A 12114-nucleotide genomic window follows, 5' to 3' on the forward strand; every position below is an offset into this window, starting at 1 on the left:
GAAAACTGAGAAGCACTCGGACTGTGTTAGTTTTCATTCAGCGTTTGGGGGAATCGGTGTTAAGACCATAAACTGGTGCAGTTGTGTACATGTCTTGTCATGAGGGAGCATGTGAACAGATACTTCTTCATATTTATGATCGAACCCCAGAGGATATAGCTGTGTTTTGTTAAGAAGCTGTGCAGCAGATGATCCTGTCATCAGACCCTCTCAGAGCAGATTAACCCATTCAGGTCTGGATTAGATTTGGACAATTTTACAACCTTTTATTGTGCAATTTGATTTTGATAAATTATACTTTTGGACTTTATGTTTAAAAAAAAACTGGCAGTATTTGACATTTCTGCATGTGTTTTCTTCTTGTATTGTCTAATTAATATCATCTGGACTCAGTTTTGGCCTTTATGGAGTCTCTCATGCTCTTTAATTCTCACATTTCATTATTTTTTGGCACATACTTGTCTCCTCTGGTCCTAATATGGAAGGAAATTGGCACCATGTGAGTCACTGGATTGAATGAAAATATTTAGTCACCCTAACAGGATGCTTCTCATCAGCTGCTGAAATCATAGAGCATGTTGCAACAGCTTAAGACCTTTTATAGATTTGTGTCATTAGCTTAGGGTTGTACAGATTGTGTGTGTGTGTGTGTGTGTGTGTGTGTGTGTGTGTGTGCTGGTTTGTCAGCTGTTCCTTCCCTCCATTCCCCTCTATCTCCGAAGACTGAGAGAGGATCAATGATACCATTTATTATTAAAACCATCTGCCTTTCCCTGCAGGATCTTGATAATCTGCCATGGTGTGGATCACGCTCTCATGTGTGTTCGTGTGTGTGTGCGTGCATGCATGCGTGTGTGTGCGCGTGTTTATATACACAAGTCATTTGTTTACCCCTCTGGTCAGTACAGCAGGAGTGTGAACAGTCGCATGTGAGGGAGCTGATCCTGGTGGCCCGTACAGACGTCCCTCCAGGGCCTCTCACACAGTCACCGACTCATAAGAGTTTACAGACAAATTAGCACTTTCCCAGCATCCTCGCAACAACCTCCTGCTGTTTAGATGCACAAAAGTTCAGTGATCATTAACAATACAGGTTCTGTGTGTTAAAAAAAAAAACTTTACATAACTTTATATTTGATTATGTGTGACTTTGGAGAATCTGAACGAACCTTCCAAAACACAGAAGTCCCACAATAACACAAACAAACTAACAGATTGAGGCAGCAAAAGACCAACAACTTTGCCTATGGAGTTTCAGTGGTTTTTGGCTCATATAACAGTGGTTTCCTCTTGATACAAGCTGTATACCAGCTTTCACAGCTTGCTTAGCTTCCATGTTTGTACTCTTCTCTGCTTCTCCTAACTGGAGGTGTGCTGACCACCATCTACTGTAGGTAATACACTGACTATCTGCAACACTGCAAAATTTCATCAGTGGGCCATAGCTTCAGTTACCATTGTGGTACCATATTCAGTGATTGTGACTTAACAGACATTTAACTGAACATTTTTGAGACTGTCACTTTAGAAAAGAGAGACAAACTCCTGAACAAAAAACTGTTGATCCTAGCTCATAAGTTCCGAAAGAAAAACATGCATTCTGATCTAAGATCCTTTCATTCCTGTGCATTGCTTTCCGGGTTTTTTTGGTACACAATTACTGTATATGTGTGCTCCAGTGTGTATACATGGTCCATGATGTCTCAAAGACACAGTCAGTGAGTAGTACAGGTGTCACATTCTCACCAGTGGTGTATTGCAGGGTATATGCAGGTATACAGATTATACCCACGTAATTTTCTGTCTGTATGTATACACACCTCTAAATCTAATCTGATGAGCATTATTTAGTTGTTTGCCACAAACCATTTTTTTCCTAGGATGGTAAAAGCTCTGCTCTGATTGGTCTACACTATGTTTTGCAAACTACTATAGGCTACATGCACGATGAGAGAATAGTCGTCTAATTTTCACATGTGGATGGGATAACGAATAAGGGACAATTTACTCAAAATGCATAATTGTGTTGTTGTCTCCTCCTGTGGTCTGTGGGCCAATATTGACTGCAAAATCTGCACATCCTCTGTAGCTAATGTTAATTTCATAATGATCAAACAGCAGAAGATAAGTGACAGTGTGCAAAAACAACCGGCTCATTTTTGGATGAACTAAGTATGCAAGAGTAATCTTAATGTCGCTGTTTGTAACACAGGGCTGTTACCTTTTGCTTGGATGGGCCGCTCTTATAAAAATTTTAGTTATAAATTAAGAGTATACCCTTTTCTCCAGGCATCACTACACCCGTGACTCTCAGTTTATTGACCTCACTTGGCTGATATTTAACGCTTTCTAGAGTAAATAATTTTGAATCTGCTGTTCTATGGGCGAGGAAAAAAAGAGCTTTTCACACCGGCAAGTGTCTTCTCATGCACAATTAAGGACTGTTAATCTGCGGTGTGAGGAAGACAACTTTCTGTTTCTTCTAACCCTCTCTGTGAGCATCATTTTATGCCCAGTCAGAGGTGGGCGGGACCCAACCTCAACCTAACAAGGCACACCTGATGCAGCTTTAGCCCTTTGTTTGCTGGAGCATACTTCAGAATCTGCTGTCAGTGTTAAATAGTAAATTGTCTCCTCTCATTGACTGTAAAAGGATGCATTTTGTGTGTAAGTTATCATATTATTATTGATGTTATTTCTTATAGAACTGACATTTAGTGGTATGCTTTATTAATTTAGATTTATTTCAGCACCTTTTTGTTTTCATGTTGTTCTGAGGCATTGAAATCAGCTGCAGTAGACATCAAAGTAAACAGAAGTGAAAGTCTTTGATGAAGTAAAAGTAGTTACTCTCATGCTCATGGTTATAATGTTTTACCTGGTGTACCAGTACAGAGACTCTTAAATTAGAACCAGCTATTAAAAACTAACCGGTGATCAACATCTCAGCCAGCAGTAGCAGTTAAATAGTGAGCATTTAATGTTATGATTTTGATGGGTTTTGTGTTGTTTTAGCGTTTGAGTGTAGACTTTTATTGTTTTAAGCAACATTTTCAGGTTTTGCCTCCTCAGCGTGGACATAGTCTGAGCTTGGATGTAAGAGAGGGGTGTGTGCGAGCAGGAATGTCATCAAGGCTGTGAAGTGGAAAATAGTTTGAATGCTGGACTGGGACAACTGTTTACATGCAGAGAAGTTCCTGTAGGTGTGTGTTTACATGCGTGTTATCTCACCGGAGCGCAGACTGAATTTTCATTATGCGCAGTCATGTTTCCATGCTCGTTTTTTGCTATTTTTAAGATGTAGTGCATAAGAATTATCAGTATCAGGGATGGTGGCACTTTGGGGGGAAATTCCAGACCCTGCAGCTGGGGAGTAACACCTAAAATCAAATTGTGTAAATATTGTAAATATTAAAGAGTCAGACAGGATTAACCTGGATACTCATTCAAAAGGGGAGTTTTTTTTTTTATTTTCCATTCCAGCAGGCAAAAGGAGTAGAACCAACAGTTCACCACTTCACTGCAGCTTAAACACACTGATTCACAGTGCTGGCCAAATTAGACTTGTCAGTCCATATTAAATCTCATATTAAATCCTGACCAATACTTGATTTTTTAAGCTGAAATCAACAGCATTATTTGAGAGTTTATTTAACATAATTGAACTTTTCCATAAGTACACCTACATGCTTGCTAAAAGTGGAGATCCCAGCAAACACTTTGCAATTGTTATCCCTTTTTTTGGGATTTTGGTATTAAAATGGCCAGATGTGGTCAAGGAGGGTCACTGGAAGCTGCCTCTTGTTCTGGGTTTTGCTCCATCATCATTGCATTGTTAAAGTAGATTACTGGCTCAAAATAATACTGGAGTAAAGAGTAAAAGTACAGTTTTTACTCACATGCGTTAAGTGTAACCCATTACTACCCACCTCAGTCAGTTTATCTTGTCGTCATTAGTTTGGACTGTGGGAGGAACTTTGAGCAAAGAGTGTCTACCAGGCTAAGCACAATAAGTGCATGTTATCTTATGAAACAGTAGAAAGTGTTAGAGCACTTTTACACTACAATGAATATTACAACAAATCATGAAAAAGAAGATATAACCAACAACTGTTACTGTATATAATAATGGCCTCTGCAGCGTGCTGTCATTGGTAGCATAACATCAGATTTGAAGGTTGCAGCCAAGAAGCCTGCTCACATGAGTTAACCCACGTCAAAATATCACTTGATCAGTGTGAGCTTATCATTACTTCATACTGTGGAAAATAAGTGTAAAGGAAGATAACTGCAACAGACTGAGGCCGACCTCAAGTCAGTCTAGGCGCTACAGAAGGCCACCTGCACTGCAGATAAGATGAGGCCTTGCTGCAAGGACTGTGATTCACGTAAACGCCGCGGCCTGCCGTTAACAATGCTGACATGACAACAATGACAGCCGACTGCTTGGTATTTATCTGGCAATACACAAAATAAATAACATTTCAGTTTGGGTCACAGATACAGAAGAAAGTGATGTAATGCGTAGGATCAGAGGACTGAGCACTGAGCTGAAGGCCACAATAACGTCATGCTGTATCATTTTTGATTTCTAAACAGTCTGATTTTCAAAGTAAAAGCCACACGCAAGGTCGAGCCCAGATGAGAGATACACCCTCTTTGTCACTTACCCAAAATGATTAGACGTTGGCCTATAAACAGCTCTTTCTCTTCTCCAGCTGTAATGTAAACTGACTTGTCATCCTTATAATCTACCATCACTGTAAACAATGAAAACACCTTCAGAAGAATACATTAAACATACTGTAACTTTGTTAAGTTTATGGCAGTCTGGAGAATAAACTGCTCTATTAAATGTGCAGTGAAATGGTGGAGCAGGGCTGCACAATGAAAGCTATGTTTAATCTGTATCATAACAATGTGTATGCAGTGTATGCAATGACATGATGTACCTGGGCCCCAGTAAGTAATTAAGGGTTTATTTATACAGCACCTTTCAAAGCCAGCATAACAAAGTGCTTCAAGAAAACAAAGACTATAGAACTAGATGAGATGACTTCAAGAGGAAGGCATCTCCACAGCAATAAAGGTTTATGAAGTTAGAAATTAGAAGATCTACATCAAAGGTTTTCAAAGGTTGCAGAGGCAATGAAGGCTCATCTCTATGCTACATTATTTTATGCTGAACCAAACAATGCCGCTATAAAGCCGCCTAATGTTGTTTTATTCAGCATGCTGACAAGTGAGTCTGCTCTTTTCTAATCACGCGAAGAGCGCAAAGAACCAACGTAGTTTTCAATAATTTACTCAATGCCCGTGTAAAGTTGAAAAAAAAAAAAAATTTTCTCCACGAGTGTCACAGAATATCCGCAGAATTGTCTTTTGCTGGATAAAAAAACCAAACGGGACAAGAAACGGTACAAAAACCGTGTGACAAAGCAAGTCTAGCCTCCACTAACTCCCCAGTTCAGCAGCCCTGCTGAGGCAAATGTGTCAGGCAAGCAACAGTACGCAAGTTTCAAAACTGAATGAAATAGGCTGTTCTAAACAGAACACATTAACGTTAAATTTAAAATCAATAAAAGACCTCTGTTAGTATTTTAAAATCCCAAAACTAAATGGACATCCATAGCATGGTATAAGCGGAAGTGAGAAAAATAACTTGCCTCATCCAGAACTAATAGCCTCATGAATTTATATCATAAAGCTTTTTATGTAATGGTGGATGAATGGAGCCATACTTCTTATGCAACAGTAAAGTTAAATAGATCGTCTTGTGTGATGATCTGTGGGGAGGGATTTCTCTCCTGTCTGTGTCTTTTTAGTGCATACAGCGCTGGAGTGGAGCGTTTTCTTGTTTTTCTCCCTCTCTGCTCAAACACAGCTGACAAATATGTGGAATATCAACATAATTTAAAAAAAACACAGTAACAAATGGTCGTGAACGTGTAGCTCAACGGTGTCTTGTCCTGCCCTTCCGGCTCACCCTTTAATACAGACACTGATTCAGCTCAGTTACTTCCTCTGCTGGCAAATCATTCTTCCTCCTCTTTCTCCCCTGTGTATAATGGCCATCTTCCTTGTTCTGTGGTCCACAATGCAGCAACAAAGTCATGATCCCTCACTGGCTTCCCACCTGCAAACACAACCAGTTGTTTCAGGGTCTCTGCTATAGAAGGTGACCAGTGTACGAATATCGGAAACGCAAAATGTTCAGCTTTATACATTAATAAAGGGCCACTCGGACTGTTTTACACATAAAGGGCAATTTAGTAATCAAGAGTACTACTCAGGCTGTAAAGACGGTTTTATAATGTCTGAGAAAATAACCGCCATGTCATGTCATAGTGGTGTCCTCAGATTATATCAGTTTCTCCTTAGAAACTACAAATATATAAAATAAAAGGTATGCAATACAAATTGGACTGTAGTTTGGAAAATTTTGCTTGTTACCAGACAGAACTGGACTGAACTTTCTGCCTTCAAACGTAGAAAAGTTTAGATTAGGCCTGCAACTCAGTCTGCCAATTGTTTTTTCGATGATCAGATAAATTATTTTGACTGTAAAATGCCAGAAAACAGTAAAAAAAAAAATGCTTCAGTTTACTAGAGCTCAAGGTAGTATCATCAGATCTACTGTTTGTCCAACCAACAGTCCACCATACCCAAAGATATTCAGTTTATTGTAAATTCTCCCAATTGTTTGATTGGAATACAATTAAATTTGTCAAAATAGTTGCAGATACATTTTCTGTCAATGGTTTATCATTGCAGCTGTAATTGAATTTATTAGTAGGCCTGCCACATCTAATATTGATGTTTTGCCATAACAATACAAGAAAATCAATGGACAACATTTACCAGACCGATCCTTCCAATTGACAGCATATTACCAGACTTTATTGCACCTATTTGTTCTAGTTTCACTTTAGTGATGTTTATGTTGGATTCAATTTTATTCATATTTATGTTCACACTGTTTCTTATCTACGTCTCTGAGTGTCCTTGCAGCATGTTGTGATTGGTGTGACTGGTTGCTGTAACAGTGGAAAATCCCATTACGTACTCTACTTTTTATGTGTACATGCAGGGTCAGAATTACTGATTGTAAAAAGGAAATACCAACTTATCTCAAAATTGTGTCTTTGCTGTACTTAATACTCTCACCAAGAACATAACAAAGGCTTTTCACTGGGGATTAGCTCTTCTTTCCTTTCTTTCTTTATCCCTCTCATCTAAGTTCAGTCCACTTTCTTCCCTCTTTGAATATTTCTTTCCTGTGTCTCCTCACCTGCTTCTAAATCTTTGTGAATCAAGAGTTCTCCATTCATCTCCACATCCATCTATCTTTCTTCTACCACTCATCTTTCAGGGCTCTTCTCTGTGTACTCCTAAATCTTCCTCCTCCCGTTTCCCCTTCCTGTATTTCCATGAAGACTTTGTCACCCACTCTAAGACTGGACGGTCCTGTGACAACTTCACCCAACACTTCTTCCATCATCTTCTAACTCCACGGACTGATCTCTCTCCAAATTGTTCTCTCAGCAGTGATTACTGAGCTGTTCCCATTTCTACCGCCTTCCTTCCTGTCCTGTTTCACATCTGGCTGCGTCGTCCTCAACTAAAACAGAATTACTCATTTTCTCATGAAGCCAACCCTCAACCCCTCAGACATCTTTGGACTCTGTGCTTCTTGTCATCACAGAAGCACTCAGCAATGATTCAGTCTCATCGCTTTTATCTCACAAGTCTTTTTGTCTATGACACTGGATGTCCAGATGCTCCGTGTCTGTCTTACTAACTTGATGGATGTCTGGATCAGCGCTCCCACGGGTCTTCATCTCTTACTTGATTGACCTAATTTCTTTGCCCTGTTAGACCACAGCAAGATGGCTAACAACATGAAAGTGATGCCTCCTCCGACATCCAAGAATCTCTTTGTTCTCCACATTTCCGTTTTGAGTGAAACCATTTTAATCAAGCATATGTCACAATGCACAATGACTTGTAAAATATAACACACCTACTTTGGTTCGCACTTCAGGTCAAGGAAAACCTGCTGTTTTCTTGTTCCTGCCGGGAACTGGTGGAAAAGGGGTGTGATTGCTCAGAGAGAATCGGTGCAAACAGTCGTCTCGTTTCCTGCGCTCATCTCAAACAGAGCTTCTCTCCATGTCGTGATAAACAACCACTGACTGAGAAGAAAGAACAAGAAGCGTGTCTGTGCAACAAGTGTGTGGTTTAGCAAGTGACAGAGCAAGCAGCAGAAGAGTGATGGTGAATGCGAGTGCAAAGGAAAATGTTAGCAGTAAATTGTCAATCTGGCAGTAAATGTACAGTGTAGTTTACAGTGTGTCAGTTAATAAACGCTGAATCTTTTCGGGGGAGCTTTCACATCAGGGTCCCAGGCCTGGATCTCAGTATACTTGACTGCAAAGTTCAGTTTGTTTGATTAGTGTGAAGTGTGGTTTATCGTACCCAGGTGATGGTACGGTTCGTTGGTCCGTGCCCGGTCTACTTGAAAAGGTGGTCCTGGGTATTACCATATCAATTACCATATCAAAACAAGGAAGTAGACTGCTATTGGGATCTTGCGGTTGGCAGGCTTTTTAACATGGTAGTATCCATCTGTGCTAATGCGAAAGCCTTTGAATGAATGCCTTTTACTTGTGGAGTATTTTCACAGTGTGGTATTAGTACTTTTACTTAAGCAAAGGATCTGAATACTTCTTCCACCACTCAGGAACATACCTCCGGAAAACTACTGTAAAATAAAAATAGTTCCTACATGTAAATTTGAGCATTTTTTCCCAGTTTAAAAATCACTTTTAGTTAAAATATTACAAAGATGATATGAATTGACTTTTTCCCACTGTTTTCAAAGTCTAAAGTCTTTCCACTGACTGTGTTCCTACCTGTCGGTGTCCAGCTGTCCGGTTTATAGCCTATACTGTATCTGTCAGAGTGATTCATGTTCAGCATATTATGTTCTCAACATGCTGCAAATCTCTTATTATCACATTGCTCTATTAGTTTGTTCATGCATGCAACCCAAAATTAGTCAATTTCTTCAAGTGTAGCGCCCAAAAGCTCTTGATGACGTTGGTGGTTGGTAGTGGCCGGTTGAGACTAGATGTGGTTTGAAGTGTGTCCACCTTTAAGCCTAATTACCACTGACAAATAATACTGATGTGCTGTTGAGTCACCAGCTGCCGTCTACCTCACCACTTTAGTCATACAGCGGCTTCTGAACGGCTTGAGTCACGTTTCTGCCTGGCGTGCATCATTATGGAGCTCGTGCCTCTTGCAGAATTAACAGAAATCCCCCTCCTCCCTCTTTCTTTATCTCTCCGCTCTGTCTTTGTGGAAACCTCATAGATATTTTCCTTCAGCTGGAGAGAGACCTTTATCTGGAACATCCCCCCGCAGGTTATGAGTGTGTGTTTATATTTTAACAAAGACCTTTCCAGAGGTGGCAAATATGCACACATTCTGTATTGAAGTAGACGTACACATATTTGTTAAACAATACTCAGGTAAAAGTGCTGATTCTACTTTTTTAACCAAGTAAAAGTGGAATGTAGCCAAAGTGTAAAAGTAGAAAGTAGACCTCTGAAGGCTACCGACTGTTTTCTGAGCAAACTGTACCTCATCTTTTCTCTGTGCTTGATTTATTTGTTCTCACATTAAAAAAAAAATCAACTTGACATAGACATAAACAGATGTGATGGAGAGATGCACACTTAAATCCATTAGAAAAGAGAAAACATTTTAAAGGAATGGAAAATAAAAGGAAAATCTTGTTATCTCTTATACATCATTTTCATATTATATTCTTTATGTTGTTTTCATCTTGTTACATATTTTATGTCGTTTTCGTCTTATTAAGGCTTTCAAGCCATTTTCTTCTTCTTTATGTCTTTTACGTAATTTTCATGTTATGTCTTTTACATCATTTTGGCCTTGTTACATATTGGTACCTCTTTTACATAATTTTCATATTATTGTTACATCTGTCATTTTTGTTATTTATTTTTGTTATGTCTTATTACCTCTCATACATATTTTTTGTATTGTTGTGTCTTTTATGTTGTTTTTGTCTTATGTCATTTTTGTATTATGTCTTTTACTTTTACATAATTTTCTTCTTTCTACTTCTTATCACCTCTTTTTCGTTGTGTCTGTATTATGACTTTTACCTAATTTTCGTCTTACATCATTTTTGTATGGTTACGTAGTTTTTGTCTTATGTCTTTGTGTGTGATATGCATCGCTGGCAAGGCGGCACAAAATGCTGCGAAATAAAAAAAAAATCCAGTAATTACCCTTAAAAGCATTAAAACTAAAATAATGAGTCTGTTTTAAAGGAAAGAGTAGAAAGTACACATTTGTGTTAAAATGTGGGAAGTAAAGTACTCAAATAAAGTCAAAATACCTGAAAAATTAGCTTAAAGATAGTAACAAAGTACAGTGTTTGTACTTTGTTTTGAATCTATCAATGAGGGGAAAAATTACTCACTGACACAAAAACAAGCAGACACCCGATGGTTAATTCCCAGGCATGACACACAGAGTTAATGTGGTGTACACCATGATATGTTACAACACAAACAAAGTGTGGTGTAAGCATGTGTGTGCATGCATAATATGCTCAAAGGATGCGCTTTTAGCTGAGTTGCTTGTTCACACCAGAATGACGCATGGGGTTAAGAAGCCTGCGCGTGCGCGCGCACACACACACACACACACACACACACACACACACACACACACACATACATCCAGCAGAGAATGTGATGCTCCTGCAGTCGGATTATGCAAGTAAACCTGTGAGTTCAATCTGTGACTGGCAGCTAATACCTTCTAAAGATGTTTGCAGTGGACAGGTCAACTCCAGGCTACTAATACTGTGTGTAAATATCCATGTCTGCAGCGTAGGAGAGGCGATCGCGGGTATTTGTTGTTGTTTTCCTGAGGAAATACTTGTTTTGTGGACTTTTAAAGCTGAAAGAGGAAAGTAAGGGAAGATTAAAGTTGGTTAACTGCAACAGGCATAAAAAAGCAATATGCCAATATGCTTCTGGACATCAATGGTAAAATGGTAAGAAGTATTTGCTGCTTTTTTGCTTTGAGTGTGTTTTATGTGCTCTGTTTGTGATTCACACAGTCTCTTCTGTTGTTTGCAGGTTTCAGCAACAGAAGAATGTGTGGGACCTATGAAACTGACTCAAGAGCCGATTCAGGTAAGAGTAAAACAAACCTCTGCAATCATGCTACTGGCTGATAGAAAAATAGTGTGTATCCTCTTTTTTTGTTGTTGTTTGTACAATAACTTAAAACAGGGGTCTCATACTGGCTTGTGGCCATTGACAATCTTATAGGTGGACCACCTCAGCCGTTCAAGTACTGTAAGGAAGTGTAATATTTCTGAACATGTACTTTTTTGTTTCTGTTATTAACGTATTTTCTTCATGCGTGCCAAAAAAATGCATTCTACATCAGTTAGCAGTGTGCATTAGACCCAGCAACTCTTCTGTCACTTCAAACCGGTCTTAAATACACTTGATAAAATCAGCTGGCTGAGCACTGTCATTTTTATTTATCTAAGTTCACTGCAGAGTATGCAGTGAAAACTGTAGCTTTGTCACGTATCTGATCATAAATGTCATGTGATAAATTGCTAATCTGCACTGCCACTGTGTTTGCGATAGAGAAATATTGTTGTTGAAATATTGTTACTGTTGTTGAAGAACACTTTAAATTGGTATGAAACAACTAGAAAAAAAACATCTTGATATCTGAATGTATGAATGGCCTTCGCAAATACAACGTCACTTACTCACCATTGCCTTCTTTATGATTTTGTGAGTTGGACCTCATTGGCTACGTTTACATGCACATTTTTCATTTTTTGGGTTTTAGTTGCATTCTTTGGTAATGTACAGTATACAGTACATTCAGAATATGCTTGTCAATGGGATATTTTACTGCTGTTTTTAAGCCCAGGCTAGAGATGGATGCACAAAAGAAAAGCCCACATTTCTGTTTGGAAGGAGAAACACAACTGCTTAGACATTATGAAAGACTTGGATATCAGCATCAGCGTTTTTGGAT

The 12114-nt window shown here is 38.9% G+C and overlaps 1 protein-coding gene across 1 annotated transcript in view; it reads left to right on the forward strand.

Annotated features, from left to right (window-relative positions):
• pde8b (phosphodiesterase 8B) overlaps positions 1–12114 on the forward strand; it is a 57351-nt gene that overhangs the window by 4976 nt on the left and 40261 nt on the right. The window contains exon 2 of the mRNA XM_084746167.1: positions 11187–11243. Within this exon, the coding sequence (XP_084602293.1) occupies positions 11187–11243 (57 nt within the window). The remainder of the gene's footprint in view (positions 1–11186; positions 11244–12114) is intronic.

The sequence above is a fragment of the Lutjanus erythropterus genome, chromosome 20 (genome assembly GCF_056507025.1).
Source record: "Lutjanus erythropterus isolate fLutEry1 chromosome 20, fLutEry1.hap2, whole genome shotgun sequence".
In the NCBI taxonomy this organism is placed as follows: Eukaryota; Metazoa; Chordata; class Actinopteri; order Lutjaniformes; family Lutjanidae; genus Lutjanus; species Lutjanus erythropterus.